Source organism: Hyla sarda, chromosome 6, assembly GCF_029499605.1.
Source record: "Hyla sarda isolate aHylSar1 chromosome 6, aHylSar1.hap1, whole genome shotgun sequence".
In the NCBI taxonomy this organism is placed as follows: Eukaryota; Metazoa; Chordata; class Amphibia; order Anura; family Hylidae; genus Hyla; species Hyla sarda.
Window position 1 is genome coordinate 143468135 of NC_079194.1, and position 19876 is coordinate 143488010.

General features: G+C 43.9%; 1 protein-coding gene across 2 annotated transcripts in view; it reads right to left on the reverse strand.

Moving 5' to 3' along the window:
* Positions 1-19876, reverse strand: part of CALB2 (calbindin 2) — a 126036-nt gene that overhangs the window by 66966 nt on the left and 39194 nt on the right. The window contains exon 2 of one of the 2 annotated variants that reach the window (XM_056525409.1): positions 15358-15409. The exons of the other annotated variant lie outside the window; for it this stretch is intronic. Within the exon in view, the coding sequence (XP_056381384.1) occupies positions 15358-15409 (52 nt within the window). The remainder of the gene's footprint in view (positions 1-15357; positions 15410-19876) is intronic. 2 annotated transcript variants of the gene reach the window in all.

Here is a 19876-nt window from a genome sequence, read left to right on the forward strand (position 1 = left end):
TGGCTCCAATGCCATTCTCCTACCCTTGACTGGACCATCGGGGAGATCAAGAGCTGGGGTGCTTCTTGCCACAAAAAATGCCTCACGTCTGCTCCCAGTCCCGTCAGTCAAACCCCAGTGGCTCCTCCTATACCAGGTCTGCCCAAGGCCTATCCGGACTATGCCGATGTTTTTTGCAAAAAACAAGCAGAGCCTTGTCCTCCTCACAGGCCTTATGACTGCCCTATTGATCTCCTTCCTGGCACTACTCCACCCCGGGGCAGGATCTATCCTCTGTCTGCTCCTGAGACTCAAGCCATGTTGGACTACATCCAAGAAAATTTAAAGAGGGGATTCATCCGCAAGTCTTCATCCCCTGCCTGAGGGGGGCTCTTCTTTGTCTCCAAAAAAGACGGTTCCTTACGGCCGTGCATCGATTACCGCGGTCTAAATAAGATCACTATAAAAAAAACGCTATCCGCTGCCTCTTATCTCGGAACTCTTTGACCGCCTACATGGCGCTAACATCTTCACCAAATTGGACTTAAGAGGTGCATATAATCTCATCCGCATCAGGAAAGGGGATGAGTGGAAGACCGCATTTAATAACAGAGACGGACATTTTGAATATCTGGTTATGCCCTTTGGGCTCTGCAACGCCCCCGCTGTCTTCCAGGACTTCGTGAATTAAATATTTCGGGATCTGTTATATACCTGTGTTGTGGTTTACCTGGACGACATTTAGATTTTTTCTTCTAGCCTCGAAGAACACCGCTGTCATGTCCGTCTAGTGCTCCAGAGACTCCGTGACAATCAATTATTTGCCAGGATAGAAAAATGTCTCTTTGTATGCCAATCTCTTCCCTTTCTAGGTTATTTAGTCTCTGGCCAGGGACTTCAAATGGACCCAGACAAACTGTCAGCCGTTTTAGATTGGCCACGCCCCTCCGGACTCCGAGCTATCCAACGATTCTTGGGGTTTGCCAATTACTACCGACAATTTATTCCGCATTTTTCCACCATTGTGGCTCCGATTGTGGCCCTAACCAAGAAGAACGCTAACCCTAAGTCCTGGCCTCCCCAAGCGGATGTGGCATTCAATCGTCTCAAAGCTGCTTTTGCTTCTGCTCCCGTACTCTCCAGGCCTGATCCATCAAAACCCTTTTTGCTGGAGGTGGACGCCTCCTCAGTGGGAGCCGGAGCTATACTCCTACAAAAAAACTCTACTGGACATAACATTACTTGTGGTTTCTTTTCTAAGACCTTCTCTCCGGCGGAGAAAAATTACTCCATTGGTGATAGTGAACTTCTGGCCATTAAACTAGCCCTCGAAGAATGGAGGCACCTGCTGGAGGGTTCCAAACATGCCCAATCCTTTTATCCCCAAACATCATCTATCAGGAAAGAGTCAATAGGTCTCATACACATTAGACCAGTGGTTCTCAACCTTTTTCACGACTGTACCCCCAAAGGGTGAAAGTATGTCTGCAGGAACTTACGCGAGAGGAGGTACCCGCAGACAAAATAAGTCATAAAATTACTTATTTTCATATAGGCACAAAAGGATCAGAGGGAGGGGGGGGGGGAATAATAGCACAAGGGGATTAACAAAGTAGTCCAGTCCTGAAAAACGTATCCCCTATCCTAAGGATAGGGGAAAAGTTTCAGGTAGGGCGGGGGTCTGACTGCTGGGACCCACCGCAATCTCTCGTATGGGCCCCCGGCTCTCTGGCCCGATAGCATGTGTGGACCACCGCACGAAGCGGCGGCCGACACGCCCCCTCAATACAGTGCTTTGGCAGAGCCGGAGATTGCTGAAGGCAACTGTTGTATTGAGGGGGCGTGTCAGCCCTGTTCCTGCGGGCCCGTATGGGAGATTGCGAGTGGTCCCTGCGGTCGGACCCCCGCTATCTGAAACTTATGCCCTATCCTTAGGGGATAAGTTTTTCAGGACTGGACTACTCCTTTAAGATGGGGGGGATCAGAGGGAGGGGGGAATAATAGCACAAGGTGATTAAGATGGAGGGGGGGGGAGATAATCACTACCCCCCCTCCATCTTGAACCCCCAGTGCCATTATTCCCTTCTCCCTCTGATCCCCTTGTGCCATTATTCCTCCCCCCCATTATTTCTCTCCTATATATTTAAATACAATAGCATCCCTCCCATACACTTTGTTTTTACACTTCATTTTTAACATTACATGGCCTGTATATCTCTGTATATCCCATTTGGCAGGGCTGCACTGACTGGTGTCGTCTTCCTGCGCTGTGCGGCACCTCCGTGCAAGGTCAGGGAAGTCACACATCAGGTCCGGCAACCACGCAGCTCACGTATAGTAGCCGCGGCCGCAGCTCCGGCAGCTGTATAATACCATTCCCCGCTCATCGCTGAAAAAATACTGGCTAATGCATGGCCGGCATTTGTCAGCGCATTGCCGTACCCCCGCACAACCCATGGCATACCCCTAGGGGTAAGCGTACCATGGGTTAAGAACCCCTGCATTAGACAAATGCTTTACATTGTACCAATATTTTAGTGTAACATTCTCATTTAAGCCACACCTATTTCCTAGCCAGGCCAAACCCCTTGTCACAAGATAAAATTAGATGCTCCAAACTGTGGTACTATATATGGTGCGTCTTTTTTTGTGCAAAATCTGATACAATTCTTCAAAGCCATGTCTTCGGTTACGTTTACCATAGAGCACTTTCTACTGTAGAATCAAATTTATTAACTGCATGGTTTTTTTTTTTTAACGCAAAAAAATTCTGCAAATGCACTTTTCTTACACCACAATATATACCACCTCGGAGGACACGTACCAAAGTTTTCTAAAGCATCTGAGAATGATATTAATTATTTTGGGACAGTTAGGACTACTACTCCCATCATGGACAGACTCTGCCCATGATGGGAATTATAGTCCAGGGGCTGAGGTGCAGATGGCACGGGGTAATTCTCTAGAGACCCGCTGCGATCCGCATTCATTAACTGTAAAAGCCAGCGGCACATGCCACTATACTGCGCTGCCCGCTGGCTCCTGTATACTGTATCACATTTCATAATGCCCGCCAGGGAGATAGGAATCTCTGATTGGTGAAAAGCTATTCATCAGAGCTCTTGTCTCCCGCGGCAGGGATTATGAATTAAGAGAGCTGTATACATGAGCCGGCAGCGCAGTGTAGCCGCATGTTCCACCGGCTTTTACAGTTACTAAATGCAGATCGCAGCGGGTCTCTGGAGAATGACCTGCTGCGATCTGCACCTCAGCCCCTTGACTATAACTCCTATAATGGACAGAGTCTGTCCATGATGGGAGTAGTAGTTCTAAAAGTGCCGCAGCCGGGGGATGTCCAAGTACCATCCCTCAGACTCTGTCCCATGATGGGAGTTGTAGTCCAGGGGCTGAGGGGCAGATCGCAACGGGTCATTCCTCAGAGACCCGCTGCGATCCGCATTTATTAACTGTAAAAGCCGAACGAACATGCGGCTACACTGTGCTGGCCGCCGGCTCCTGTATACATCTCTCATAATTCCTAATCCCCGCCACCAGGAGACAGGAGCTCTGATTGGTGAATAGCTATTCACCAATCAGAGCTCATGTCTCCCGGGCGGGGATTTTGAAATGTGATACAGTATACAGGAGCCGGCATCTAGCGCAGTGTAGCCGCATGTGCCGCCGGATTTTACAGTTAATAAATACGGATCGCAGCGGGTCTCTTGAGAATGACCTGGTGCGATCTGCCCCTCAGCCCCTGGACTATAACTCCTATCAAGGACGGAGTCTGTCCAGGATGGGGGTAGTAGTCCTAAAAGTCCCGCAGCCGGGGGATGTGCAAGTGCCATCCCTCAGCGCTGTGGTACTACAACTACTTCCATCATAAGACAGACTCTGCTCCATGATGGGAGTAGTAGTCCAAGAGCAGAGGAACAGATCAAGCTACACAGTCCAGGCCTTACTCAGTTCTCGTTATGCATTTTGCATAATGGGAACAGAGCCTTTCTGGCAGTGTGTTCCCAACCATGGAGACTCCAGCTGTTGCTTAACTACAGCCTCCATGATGGGAGTTGTAGATTAGCAACTATTGGAGGCTCTCTGTTTATGAACACGGGGGGGAGAGCGCAAAAAATTTATTAACCCATATTTCTTGTTTTACTTTTCTTCTCATTTCAGATACCTTAATGCAGAGGACTACGTCAGATTCGGTGGACTGCGACGATGACCAACTTTATTTTAAATTTCAATAAAATGGTTAACGAGGGTTGTGGGGGAGTGTTTTTTTTTCAATGTGTTGTGTTTTTTATAATTGAATTTTCAGGCTTAGTAGTGGAAGCCGTCTTATAGACGAAATCCATTACTATGCCAGGGCTTAGCGTTACCCCCAAAATCAGCTAACGCTAACCTCTAATTATTACCTCGATACCCTCCGACATAGGGATGCCGGGAAGAGGCGGTACCAACAGGCCCCGAGCACCAAAAATGGCACTTCTGGGCCTAGGCAGTAACAGGCTGGCTTTATTTAGGCTGGGGAGGGCCAGTAACAATGGTCCTTGCCCACCCTGGTAACGTCAGACTATTGCTGCTTGGTTGGTATCTGGCTGATACTGAAAATAGGGGGAACGCCATGCGTTTGTTTTGTTTTTTAATAAATAAAATGTGTGTGTTTCCCCATTTTTTCATTATCAGCCAGATACCAACAAAGCAGCAACAGCCTGATGTTACCAGGGTGGGAGAGGACCATTGTTACTGGCCCTCCCCAGCCTAAATGATGCCAGCCTGTTACCGCCTAGGCCCAGGAGTGCCATTTTTGACGCTCCGGGCCTGTTTGTACCGGCTCTTCCTGGCACCTCTGTAGCAGCGGGTACTGGAGAGCAATAATTGGGGGTTATCACTAGCTGATTTTGGGGCTAACACTAAGCCCAGGCTTAGTACTGGATTCTGTCTACAAGATGGCTTCTACTACTTAGCCTGAAAATTCAATTATAAAAAACACAACACACTGAAAAAAAATGTTTTATTAAAAAAAAAAAACACTCCCCCACAGCCCTCGTTAACCCTTTTATTGACATCTAAAAAACCGCTGGTCATCGTCGCAGTCCACCAAATCTGACGTAGTCCTCCGCATTCACGTATCTAAAATGAGAAGAAAACAAAAACAATAAAACTGTGACCATTTCCATTTCTACACTATCAAAAAGCTTGTGTGAAATTTTTGATGTAAACTGGACTCTAACCTGTGAAAATATAATGTAAAGCAGACAATATACATGGACACATGCACTTTTACAAAACTGACGTGAACAGTGTAAACCTTGGCACAAAACTGTAATCTATACTTTTTGCACCAAAATATATTTTTTTTTTTGGTGCAAAATTCTTTGAGAATCTCCCCCTCTGTGTACTTTATAAAGATTTATGATTTTACTATTGTGCAGAGTTTTGTTCGGCACACACTGCTGCTCTAGCACTAGCTATGTGAGCAGTGTACAGCGGAAAAATGCCACAGCTCTGTGAAGTGTGAGGTAGAGAAGGAGTGCACAATAAAGCGATGTGGGGCATTTCTATATTTGCACAAAATTTATCAAAGGAGTGCACAACGTTAGTAAATCTTGAACAAGAGTGTCAATAAGACAAGCAGTGTAAAGGGGTAGAACTGTGTCTACAATAGACACCTAATGATAAATCTCCCCCTATATCATTGCATAGACACAGTTCTAATTTATGAGGTCTATCTCATGATACAGTCATGGCCATAAATGTTGGCACCCTTGAAATATTTCAAGAAAATTAAGTATTTCTCAAAGAAAAGGATTGCAGTAACACATGTTTTGCTATACACGTGTATTCCCTTTGTGTGTATTGGAACTAAACCAAAAAAGGGAGGAAAAAAAGCAAATTGGACATAATGTCACGCCAAACTCCAAAAATGGGCTAGACAAAATGATTGGCACTCTTTCAAAATTGTGGAAAAATAATCAAGCATGTGATGCTCCTTAAACCCCTTGGGGGCGGAGCCCATTATAACCCTAAGGACGGGAGCATTTTTTGCAAATCTGACCTCTATCACTTTATGCATTAATAACTCTGGGATGCTTTTACTTATAAATATGATTCAAAGTTTGTTTTTTTGTGACATATTCTACTTTTTTTATGCTAAATTTACACTGATCATTTCTTGGTGAAAAAATCCCAAATTTCAGGAAAATTTTGAAAATGTAGCATTTTTCTAACTTTGAAGCACTCTGCTTGTAAAGAAAAGGGACATGTCAAAAAAATTACATATTGATTCACATATACAATATGTCTACCTTAAGTTTGCATCATAAAGTTGACATGTTTTTACTTTTTGAAGACATCAGAGGGCTTCAAAGTATTGCAGCAATTCTCCAATTTTTCCCGAAAATTTCAAAATCAGAATTTTTCAGGGACCAGTTAAAGGAGTATTCCAGTGCAAAATAATGTATCCCCTATCCAAATGATAAGGGATAAGTTATAGATTGTGGGGGGTCCGAGTGCTGGGGCCCCCCGGGATCTCCTGGACGGGGCTGCAGTAGTCTGCAGGAAGTGAAGTTTTGTCCCCAGCAGATAGCCACGCCAGACACGCCCCGTCCATGTATCTCTATGGGGTTCATGGAGGGGGCGTGTCGGCCGCCGCGTCATGCGGGGACGGGACACCCCCTTTCCAGCATACTGCTGTGGCCCCGTCCAGGAGATCCCGGGGCCCCAGCGCTCGGACCCCCCGCGATCTATAACTTATAAGTTATATTGCACTACAGATCTCCTTCAAGTTAAGAAGTGAATTTGAGGGTCTTTATGCTGGAAATCCCCCATAATGGACCCCATTATGAAAACTGCACCCCTAAAAGTATTAAAAATGACATTCAAAAAGTTTGTTAACCCTTTAGGTGTTTCACAGGAATATCAGCAAAATGGAGGAGAAAAATCTAAATCCCAATTTTTTTACACTAAAATGTTATTGTAGCCCTATTTTTTTTCCATTTTTACATGGGGTAAAATTTAAAAAGGCCCGCCAAAACTTGTAATTCATTTTCTCTCGAGTAAGGAAATACCTTATATGTGGATGTAAAGTGCTCTGTGGGTGCACTAGAGGGCTCAGAAGGGAAGCAGCGACATTGAGCTTTTGGAGAGCGAATTTTGCTGAAATGGTTTTTGGGGGGCATGTCGCATTTAGGAAGCCCCCATGATGTCAGAACAGTAAATCCCCCCCCCCCCCCCCCAGGTGATTGACGAACTTTCGTTAAATTGGGACGTAAAAATTAAAAAAAAATCATTTTCACAAGGGGTAATAGGAGAAAAAGCCCCCAAAAATTTGTAACCTCATTACTTCTTTTTTTATAAGTTTTTTTTATTAAAGAATTTTTCTTTAAAACAGATATTTGAGAATAAGAAAATAAAAGTACATAGAATAATAAACAGAGTCATTACATATTAAAAAGACCAGGTTACAATATGATAACATAGATCCGGCTGTAAAGATGTTGTAAAGTCCAGATTATTTCAGGTCGGTTCTGTGAACCTCATTACTTCTGAGTATGGAAATACCCCATAAGTGGATGTAAAGTGCTCTGCGGAGAAGGGAGAGAAGGAGCACCATTGGGCTTTTGGAGAGAGAATTTGGTTGGAATGGAAGTCGGGAGCCATGTGCATTTACAAAGCCCCCATGGTGCCAGAACAGTGCACCCACATGTAACCCCATTTTGGAAACTATACCCCTCACAGAATTTAATAAGGAGTGCAGTGAGCATTTACACCCACTGGTGTTTGACAAATCTTTGGAGCAGTAGGCTGTGCAAATGAAAAATTACACTTTTCATTTTTATGGACATCTGTACAAAAAATCTGTCAGACACCTGTGAGGCGTAAATGCTCACTGTACCCCTTATTACATTCCGTGAGGGGTATAGTTTCCAAAATGGGGTCACGTGGGGGGGGGGTCCACTGTTCTGACACCATGGGGGCTTTGTAAACGCACATGGCATTCAATTACAGCCTAATTCTCTCTTCTGAGCATTGTAGTTCGCCCACAGAGCACTTTACATCCATATATGGGGTATTTCCATTCTCAGAAAAAATGGTGTTAAAAATTTTGGGAGGCTTTTATCCTATTACCCCTTGTGAAAATGAAAAATTTGTGGTAACACCAGCATTTCAGGGAAAAAAAAGTTTTCTACGGTAGTACCCCTTAACGACGCAGGACGTATATTTACGTCCTGCGCCGGCTCCCGCGATATAAAGCGGGGTCGCGCTGCGACCCAGCATCCCATCGCGTCGGTCCCGTCGCTCATCAACGGCCGGGACCCGCGGCTAATACCACACATCGCTGATCGCAGCTTCTAAAGTGAAACTATCCCGACTAGTCAGTCAGGCTGTTCGGGACCGCTGCGGTGAAATAGCGGCGTCCCGAACAGCTTACAGGACACCGGGAGGGCCCTTACCTGCCTCCTCAGTGTCCGATGGACGAATGACTGCTCCATGCCTGAGATCCAGGCAGGAGCAGTCAAGCACCGATAACACTGATCACAGGCGTGTTAATACACGCCAGTGATCAGCATAGGAGATCAGTGTGTGCAGTGTTATAGATCCCTATGGGACCTATAACACTGCAAAAAAAAAAGTAAAAAAAAAGTGTTAATAACGGTCATTTAACCCCTTCCCTAATAAAAGTTTGAATCACCCCCCTTTTCCCATAAAAAAAATAACAGTGTAAATAAAAAAAATAAATAAACATATGTGATATCGCCGCGTGCGTAAATGTCCGAACTATAAAAATATATCATTAATTAAACCGCACGGTCAATGGCGTACGCGCAAAAAAATTCCAAAGTCCAAAAAAGCGTATTTTGGTCACTTTTTATACCATTAAAAAATTAATAAAAAGTGATCAAAAAGTCCGATCAAAACAAAAATCATACCGTTAAAAACTTCAGATCACGGCGCAAAAAAGTAGTTATGATTTTTTCCAGAAGTACGACAAAATCAAACCTATATAAGTAGGGTATCATTTTAACCTTATGGACCTACAGAATAATGATAAGGTGTAATTTTTACCAAAATATGCACAAAAAAAGTTACAAAAAGTTACAAAATTGCGTTTTTTCTTCGATTTTGTCGCACAATGATTTTTTTTTTCCGTTTCGCCGTGAATTTTTGGGTAAAATGACTAATGTCACTGCAAAGTAGAATTGGTGACACAAAAAATAAGCCATAATATGGATTTTTAGGTGGAAAATTGAAAGGGTTATGATTTTTAAAAGGTAAGGAGGAAGAAACGAAAGTGCAAAAACTGAAAAACCCTTAACGGGTTAAAGGGGTTGTCCGCTGCCCTGCCTTCTGGAGCTCCGCCCGAAGCGTCCAGAAGTTCATTACTCTGAACGCTGTGTGCGGACTTCCGTGTTTGAGCCCACCCCCTTGTGACGTCACACCCGCCCCCTCGACGAAAGTCTATGGGAAGGGGGCATGACAGCGCGCCCCCTTCCCATAGACTTTCGTTCAGGGGGCCGGCGTGATGTCACGAGGGTACGGGCGTGAAGACAGGAGGGGGCAGCCTCGAACACGGAAGCCCGCACACAGCGCTCGGAGTAGTGAACTTCCGGACGCTGCGAACGGAGCTCTGAAAGGCAGGGCAGCGGACAACCCCTTTAACCCCTTAAGGACTCAGGGTTTTTCCATTTTTGCACTTTCGTTTTTTCCTCCTTACCTTTTAAAAATCATAACCCTCTCAATTTTCCACCTAAAAATCCATATTATGGCTTATTTTTTGCATCACCAATTCTACTTTCCAGTGACATTAGTTATTTTACCCAAAAAATCACAGCGAAATAAAAAAAAATCATTGTGTGAGACAAAATCGAAGAAAAAATGCCATTTTGTAACTTTTGGGGGCTTCCGTTTCTACGCAGTGCATATTTAGGTAAAAATGACACCTTATCATTATTCTGTAGGTCCATACGGTTAAAATGATACCCTACTTATATAGATTGGATATTGTCGTACTTCTGGAAAAAATCCTAACTACATGCAGGAAAATATATACGTTTAAAAATGTCATCTTCTGGCCCCTATAACTTTTTTTATTTTTCCACGTACAGGACGGTATGAGGGCTCATTTTTTGCGCCGTGATTGGAAGTTTTTAACGGTATGATTTTTGTTTTGATCGGACTTTTTGATCACTTTTTATTCATTTTTTAATGGTATAAAAAGTGACCAAAATACGCTTTTTTGGACTTTGGAATTTTTTTGCGTGTACGCCATTGACCGTGCGGTTTAATTAATGATATATTTTTATATTTCGGACATTTACGCACATATGTTTATTTATTTTTTTATTTACACTGTTATTTTTTTTATGGGAAAAGGGGGGTGATTCAAACTTATATTAGGGAAGGGGTTAAATGACCTTTATTAACACTTTTTTTTAACTTTTTTTTTGCAGTGTTATAGGTCCCATAGGGACCTATAACACTGCACACACTGATCTCCTATGCTGATCACTGGCGTGTATTAACACTCCTGTGATCAGTGTTATCGGCGCTTGACTGCTCCTGCCTGGATCTCAGGCACGGAGCAGTCATTCGTCGATCGGACACCGAGGAGGCAGGTAAGGGCCCTCCCGGTGTCCTGTAAGCTGTTCGGGACGCCGCGATTTCACCGCGGCGGTCCCGAACAGCCCGACTGACTAGCCGGGATACTTTCGGTTTAGAAGCGGCAGTCAGCTTTGACCGCCGCTTCTAAAGGGTTAATACCGCACATTGCCGCGATCGGCGATGTGTGGTATTAGCCGCGGGTCCCGGCCGTTGATGATCGCCGGGACCGATGCGATGTGATGCGGGGTCGCAGCGCAACCCCGCTTCATATAGCGGGAGCAGGCGCAGGACGTAAATATACGTCCTGCGTCGTTAAGGGGTTAAGGACCCAGCCCATTTTGACCTTAAGGACCCGGCCATTTTTTGCACATCTGACCACTGTCACTTTAAGCATTAATAACACTAGGATGCTTTTACTTTTCATTCTGATTCCGAGATTGTTTTTTCGTGACATATTCTACTTCATTAGTTGCATCATTTCTTGGCGAAAAATTCCAAAATTTGATTTAAAAAAATTGAAATTTTAGCATTTTTCTAACTTTGAAGCTCTCGGCTTGTAAGGAAAACAGACATTCCAAATAAATGATATATTGATTCACAAATACAATATGTCTACTTTATATTTTCATCATAAAGTTGACATGTTTTTACTTTTGGAAAACATCAGAGGGCTTCAAAGTTCAGCAGCAATTTTCCAATTTTTCACAAAATTTTCTAAATCTAAATTTTTCAGGGACCAGTTCAGATTTGAAGTGGATTTGAAGGGCCTTCATATTAGAAATACCCCACAAATGACCCCATTATAAAAACTGCACCCCTCAAAGTATCCAAAATGACATTCAGTAAGTGTGTTAACCCTTTAGGTTAAAGCAAAGTGAAGGAGAAAATTCAAAATCAAAATTTTTTACACTTGCATGTTCTTGTAGACCCAGTTTTTGAATTTTTACAAGTGGTAATAGGAGAAAAAGCCCCCCAAAATTTGTAACCCAATTTCTCTCGAGTAAGGAAATACCTCATATGTGTATGTCAAGTGTTCGGCAGGCGCATTAGAGGGCTCAGAAGGGAAGAAGCGACAATGGGATTTTGGAGAGTGAATTTTGCAGAAATGGTTTTTCGGGGGCATGTCACATTTAGGAAGCCCCTATGGTGCCAGAACAGCAGAAAAACCCTGACATGGCATACCATTTTGGAAACAACACACCTTAAGGCACGTAACAAGGGGTCCAGTGAGCCTTAACACCCTACAGGTGTTTGATGACTTTTCGCTAAAGTTGGATGTGTGAATGCGTAAATGAAAAAAAATATTTTTCACTAAAGTGCATTTTCCCCCCCCCAAATTTACCATTTTTACAAAGGGTAATGGGAGAAAATGCCCCCCAAAATATGTAACCCCATCTCTTCTGAGTATGGAAATACCCAATTTTAGGACGTAAAATGCTCTGGGGGCGAACTACAATGCTCAGAAGAGAAGGAGTCACATTTGGCTTTTGGAAAGCAAATTTTGCTGAAATGGTTTTTGGAGGGCATGGAAGCCCCTGTGGTGCCAGAACAGCAAAAAAAAAAAAAAAACCCACATGGCATACTATTTTGGAAATTACACCCCTTAAGGAATGTAACAAGGGGTACAGTGAGCCTTAAAGGGGTACTCCGGTGCTTAGACATCTTATCCCCTATCCAAAGGATAGGGGATAAGATGCCTGATCGCGGGGGTCCCGCCGCTGGGGACCCCCGTGATCTTGCACGCCGCACCCCGTTTATAATCAGTCCCCGGAGCGCGTTCGCTCCGGGTCTGATTACCGGTGACCACAGGGCCCGCGGCATTTGGAATGGAAGTCAGGGGCCATGTGCATTTACAAAGCCCCGCGTGGTGCCAGAACAGTGGACCCCCCCACATGTTACCCCATTTTGGAAACTACACCCCTCACAGAATTTAATAAGGGGTGCAGATAGTATTTACACCCCACTGGCGTTTGACAGATCTTTGGAAAAGTGGTCTGTGCAAATGAAAAATTAAATTTTTCGTTTTCACGAACCACTGTTCCAAAAATCTGTCAGACACCTGTGGGGCATAAATGCTCACTGTACCCCTTATTACATTACGTGAGGGGTGTAGTTTCCAAAAGGGGTCACATGTGGGGGGGGGATCCATTGTTCTGGCACTATGGGGGGCTTTGTAAACACACGTGGCCTTCAAATTTTCTCTTCAAAATCCTTATGGCACTCCTTCTCTTCTGAGCATTGTAGTTCGCCCGCAGAGCACTTTACATCCACATATGGGGTATTTTCTTACTCAGAAGAAATGGGGTTACCAAATTTGGGGGGCTTTTTTTCCTATTTTCCCTTGTGAAAATGAAAAATTTAGGGTAACACCATCCAACTTTAATGAAAATTCTTCAAACACTTGTGGGGTGTTAAGGCTCACTATACCCCTTGTTACGTTCCGTGAGGGGTGTAGTTTCCAAAATGGTGTCACATGTGGGTATTTATTTTTTTCCGTTTATGTCAGAACCACTGTAATATCAGCCACCCCTGTGCAAATCACCAATTTAGGCCTCAAATGTACATAGTGCGCTCTCACTCCTGAGCCTTGTTGTGTGTCCGCAGAGCATTTTACGGCCACATATGGGGTATTTCCGTACTCAGGAGAAATTGCGTTACAAATTTTGGGGCTCTTCTTTTTCTTTCACCTCTTGTGAAAATACAAAGTATGGAGCAACAGCACTAACAGGCTGGTGTAGCCCCATACTTTTCCTTTTCATAAGGGGTAAAAGGAGAAAAAGCCCCCCAAAATTTGTAGTGCAATTTCTCCTGAGAATGGAAATACCCCAAATGTGGCCCTAAACAGTTTCCTTGAAAAACAACAGGGCTCCGAAGTGAGAGAGCGCCATGCGCATTTGAGGACTACATTAGGGATTGCATAGGGGTGGACATAGGGGTATTCTACGCCAGTGATTCCCAAACAGGATGCCTCCAGCTGTTGCTAAACTCCCAGCATGCCTGGACAGTCAGTGGCTGTCCGGAAATGCTGGGAGTTGTTTTGCAACAGCCGGAGGCTCAGTTTTGGAAACACTGCCGTATGATACATTTTTCATTTTTATTGGGGGGCCAGTGTAAGGGGTTGTATATGTAGTGTTTTACCCTTTATTTTTTGGTTAGTGTAGTGTAGTGTTTTTAGGGTACATTCGCACTGGCGGGTTACGGTGAGTTTCCTGCTAGGAGTTTGCGCTGTGGCAAAAAATTTGCCGCAGCCCAAACTTGAAGCAGAAAACTCACTCTAAACTTGCCCGTGTGAATGTATCCTGTACATTCACATGGGTGGGCAAACCTCCAGCTGTTTCAGAACTACAACTCCCAGCATGTACTGACAGGCCGTGCATGCTGGGAGTTTTACTTTTGCAACAGCTGGAGGCACACTGGTTGGAAAACCTTCAGTTTGGTTCTATTACCTAACTCAGTATTTTCCAACCAGTGTGCCTCCAGCTGTTGCAAAACTACAACTCCCAGCATGTAATGATCGCCGAAGGGCATGCTGGGAGATGTAGTTATGCAACAGCTGGAGGTATGCAACTACAACTCCCAGCATGCCGAGACAGCTGTTTGGGCATGCTGGGATTTGCAGTTTTGCAACATCTGGAGGGCTACAGTTTAGAGACCACTGCACAGTGATCTCCAAACTGTGACCCTCCAGATGTTGGAAAACTACAAATCCGAGCATGCCCAGACAGCAAACTGCTGTGTGGGTATGCTGGGAGTTTTAGTTTTGCAATATCTAGAGGGCCACAGTTTAGAGATCACTGCAAGGTGATCTGCAAACAACAGCCCTCCACCTGTTGCAAAACTATAACTCCCAGCATGCCCACACAGCAAATAGCTGTCTGGGCATGCTGGGAGTTGTAATTTTGCAACATCTGGAGGGCTACAGTTTAGCGACCACTGTATAATGGTCTCAAACTGTAGACCTCCAGATGTTGCTAGGCAACTCACCGGCTTCAGTAGGATGAAGGGAGCCGCATTGCCGTCCTCTTCTTCCGTCGATCCCCGCCACCGATCGCTGCCTGCTGCTGCCGCTGATGGGTAAGTGGACTTCGGCGCCGGTCCCTGTCGGTTTCCCCATTCTGCCCCGTCTATTGTGGGTGGGCAGAACGGGGAAACCGAAAGTTTACCCCCTGCCCCCGATCTGCTATTGGTCGTCGCTCCTTGACGACCAATAGCAGGGATAGGAGGGGTGGCACCCCTGCCTCCTCACTCCTATCCCTTCATGGGGATCGTGGGTGTCTTGGACAACCGCAATCCCACTTATATTCCGGGTCACCATAGACCCGTAATTGGCGCAAATCGCCGGTGTGAATTCACCGGCGATTTGCGACGATCGCCGGTGTGAATTCACCGGCGATTTGCGACGATCGCGGACATGGGGGGGGTCTGAAGACCCCCCCGGGGCATTTGTGCGGGGTGCTTGCTAATAGATATCAGCAGTCACCCCGGTCCGGTCCCTGCCCTGCACGCGTCGGGGACCTAAGTTCCCACGGACGTACAGGTACATGAAGTACCAGGGAGCGAAGGCGTACCTGTACGCCCTGGGTTCCTATGTGGTTAAGGGTGCCAATAATTTTGTCCAGCCCAATTTGCTTTTTTTCCTTCCTTTTTAGGTTTAGTTCCAATACACACAAAGGGAATAAACATGTGTATAGCAAAACATGTGTTACCGCAATCCTTTTCGGTGAGAAACTCTTAATTTTCTTGAAAAATTTCAGGGGTGCAAACACTTACGTCCATGACTGTATACGGCCAGTCTTCTTATGTGAGGTTCGGGATAACAGCTCTGGGCAAGAAATATATAATTACAAAGGAATTAAGTAATGTAATAGACGGACCCCTATTTTTAAAATTCAAGGACTCTATAGTGGCAGGGAAGGTTCCCCAGGACTGGCAAATAGCAAATGTAATTTCAATATTTAAAAAGAATTATAGACCTGTTAGTTTAACCTCTGTTGTATGTAAATTGTTTGAGGGTTTTCTAAGAGATGCTATTTTGGAGTATCTTGACAAAAATAAATGTATGACTCCATATCAGCATGGCTTTATGAGGGATCGGTCCTGTCAAACTAACCTGATCAACTTTTATGACTGGACCGGGGGGAATCACTGGATGTCGTATATCTAGATTTTTTCACTGTATTTGATACGGTGCCACATAAAATGAGAAGGATTGGACTGGGGGAGAATGTGTGTAAGTGGGTAAGTAACTGACCTAGTGATAGGAAACAGAGGTGATTATTAATGGTACTTATTCTGAATGGGTGGCTGTTACTAGTGGGGTACCACAGGGGTCAGTCTTAGGTCCTGTTCTATTTATTATATTAATTAATGACCTTGTAGAGGGGTTGAATAGTAAAGTAGCAATCTTTGCAGATGATACTAAACTCTGTAAAGTGGTCAACACAATAGAGGACAGGGCACTGTTACAAATTGATCTGGATAGGTTGGAGGTTTGGGCTGGGAAGTGGCAGATGAGGTTCAACACTAATAAATGTACGGTTATGCACATGGGGAGGAAAAATCCTGGCTGGGATTATGTATTAAATGGGAATACACTTGGTGCGTCTGACATGGAAAAGGACTTAGGGGTCTTAGTTAACAGTAAATTTAGCTTTAGTGACCAGCGTCGGGCAGCTGCTGCCAAGATTATCAGAATAAGGGTGCAGCTGCGGATCCGCTGACAAAGGCCCCTAAAGTGCTACCCTCTTTGTGCCTGCTACCAGCAGACACACTGCAATGTGCGAGTTACCCTGCAGTGTACTCACACACATCGCGGCCGCTCTCTTTGTAGCTCAGGGAGCCGGGGGAGCCGCCGCGATGTGCGGGATGTGCGGATACACTGCGACTCGCACATCGCAGTGTGTCTGCTGGTAGCGGCGGATTGCTGCTATTAGCAGGCACAAAGAGGGCAGCACTTTAGGGGCCTTTGTCAGCGGATCCGCAGCTGCAGATCCGCTGACAAATACCCCCGTGTGAACGCACCCTTAGGGTTATTTAGTTTAGAAAAAAGAAGGTTTAGGGGAGACCTAATAACTATGTATAAATATATCAGGGGACCAAACAGAGCTCTCTCCCATGATCAATTTATACCCAGGACTGTATTCATAACAAGGGGGCATCCTCTACATCTTAAAGAAAGAAGGTTTCTAGACCAGCACAGACGGGGGTTCTTTACTGTAAGGGCAGTGAGACTGTCGAACTCTCTGCCAGAGGAGGTGGTCATGGTGAACTCTGTAAAAGAGTTCAAAACGGGTCTGGATGAATTTTTCGAGAGTAATACCATTACTTGTTATGTATACTAGATTTATAGGGACAGAACGTTGATCCAGGGTTTTATTCTGACTCTAGTGAAGCCAAAAAGAACTTTTGTGGGGCAAAAAAAAAAAAGAAAAATGCCATTATGCAGCTGTAAAGATTACACATTGGCCCTGATTTACTAATAGTGGAGTGTTTATTGTGGAGCATTTTCAATATCACTTGTCTTTTTTTTCAGGCTTATTTACTATTCTGTCGCACATGTCGGTTATTTTTCTGTCGCACGTTTTTTTTTGTGTCGCACTGGTCAATTGTGTCGCACAAACTCCGAGCTAAAGAAATTAGTTGTGTGAGTCAAAATGGTTTAGACTTGTTTGTTTAAAAATGTTTTAATTCATTAAAAGTATTCATGTGTTCAAACATTACAACAATTATCCTTGTATATCAGCTTGGGTGTTAAATTTATTTAAACCTAATATTGCAAATGTGTTAAAAAGAAAAGAATATAGAAACATTAACTATCACAAAAGCATTCAATATTTTATTCATAAAGGGGTTGAACTGTACAAAATGTTTTCAGGTTATAAAACAAGTTACTTTCACACAAAACACAATGGTAAACAGTCCCTTGTTAGAAATCACTCCATTTTTGGAATTTCACTCGGCCTCTTGGCTGTCGGTTATTGTGTGAGGCAAACTCACACTTTTTCTGGAGTGATTTTGAAAGTACTCTGAGTATTTTTGGGTTTTTGTTGGTAAAACGCCCATTTTTGCATAAAACACGCCCATTTCAGAGTGAAAAAAAAACACTACGAGTGTTTTCTAAAGTGTCGGTTGTGCGACATAAATAGTCGCACAGACGTTGCGACTAAAATGTAGGTGCAATAACCGAGAAAAAGAGTTGGTTGGACTTTAGTAAATGAGGGCCATTATCTTTATTCTGTAGGGCCATATGATTACAATGATACCCAATTTATATAGGTTTTATTTTATTTTGCTAGTAAAAAAAATTACTTTTTGTAAGAAAATTAAACGGCTTAAACATTTGTCCTCTTTTGACCTCTATAACTTTATTTTTTATATTTCTGTATATGGGGCTGCATGAGGGCTCACTTTATGTGCCGTGATCTGTAGTTTTTTGTTTTTAGTGGACTTTTTGATAACTTTTTATCATTTTTCTTATGCTATATGAACTGACCAAAAAGGCGCAATTCTGGACTTTGGTATTTTTTTCTGTTTACACCATTCACCGTGTGGTTTAATTAACATTATATTTTAAAAATTCAGGCATTTATGCACCTAGCGATACCACATATGTTTATTTTTTATTCTTTTTCCATTATTTTATTTATAAAATAGGAAAAGGGGGAGATTTTATGAGAGGGAGGGGTTATACACAAAGTAAAGTAAAATAATGGTGCTCAAAGTGAGTTTAAAATTACATGCCATTAATGCCTGATCGCATCATGTTAACAGGTGGAACACCACTCATTGGAATACTCTGGGTGGGAAAACAGTCATAGTCCCACATTGATTGGCATATATGGCATGAGCTAAAAACGTATGATGCCTCCCCTACATGTTTCGGTGAAACATCGCCGTCATCAGGAGGTATGGCAACAACCCGACCACGTGAATTAGCCCCTTATTTATAGATAACAGGTACTGTGTCACAATCCTGCGCCCATCTGAGTGACCAATTTTGACGCCAGTTACAGATAACCTTACACGGTACAATCACTTGCGCCACCCCATTGGTTATCACTATAATGACGTGGTAAAACGCCAGTTATATAATTACCTGTGTGGGTCACTGGACACCGTCATTCTGAGTGCGCCGTGTAAAAAGACCGCGATACTAACAAATCTCGCGCTTGTGCTGGCCGGCCGTAATCATTGCTATTGCGCATGCGCGAAATACCCGCGCATGCGCGAGGACTTAGTCTGAAAATAGACTTACTGTCCATACATTCTATAATGTGTATGGTCGCCAGACACAGTAATTAGAGGCAAGCAAATATGGGATCGGGTATATGGGCTTGATGAATAGCATATATAGTGTTATGAATTCCACTGAATTAAAGAATGCATATAAGAGATATATAAACGAGAAGAAAACTTGTTAACTCAGAATATAGTAGAGCATCCACATAATCAAAGACATGGTACTTGGCATAGCTATTACTGTGAAATTCACTATATGTATAATTGCATTCAAGTACCATATGTATGTAAAAGGAGAATAACAAGGAGACATGGTTGTTGGCATATGGACAGGAACGTATCACCACATCAACCCCTTAAGGACGCAGGACGTAAATGTACGTCCTGGTGCGGTGGTACTTAACGCACCAGGACGTACATTTACGTCCTTTGCATAACCGCTGGCATCGGAGCGATGCCCGTGTCATGCGCGGCTGATCGGAGCGATGCCCCTGTCATGCGCGGCGATCTCGCGGGCGTCCGCCATTAACCCCTCAGGTGCCGGGATCAATACAGATCCCGGCATCTGCGGCAGTGCGCGATTTCAATGAATGATCGGATCGCCCGCAGCGCTGCTGCTGGGATCCGATCATTCAGAACGCCGCACGGAGGTCCCCTCACCTTCCTCCTTCTGGCTCCCGGCGTCTCCTGCTCTGGTCTGAGATCTGAGATCGAGTAGGAGACATATCAGTATTAGCAATCATGGTATTGCTATGAATAGTCCCCTATGGGGACTATTCAAGTGCAAAAAAAAAATGTAAAAAAATGTAAAAGTAAAAGTAAAAAAAAAAGTGAAAAATCCCCTCCCCCAATAAAAAAGTAAAACGTCCGTTTTTTCCTATTTTACCCCCAAAAAGCGTAAAAAATAAATTTTATAGACATATTTGGTATCGCCGCGTGCATAAATGTCCGAACTATTAAAATAAAATGTTAATGATCCCGTACGGTGAATGGCATGAACGAAAAAAAAAAAAAGTTCAAAATTGCTACTTTTTTAATACTTTTTATTAAA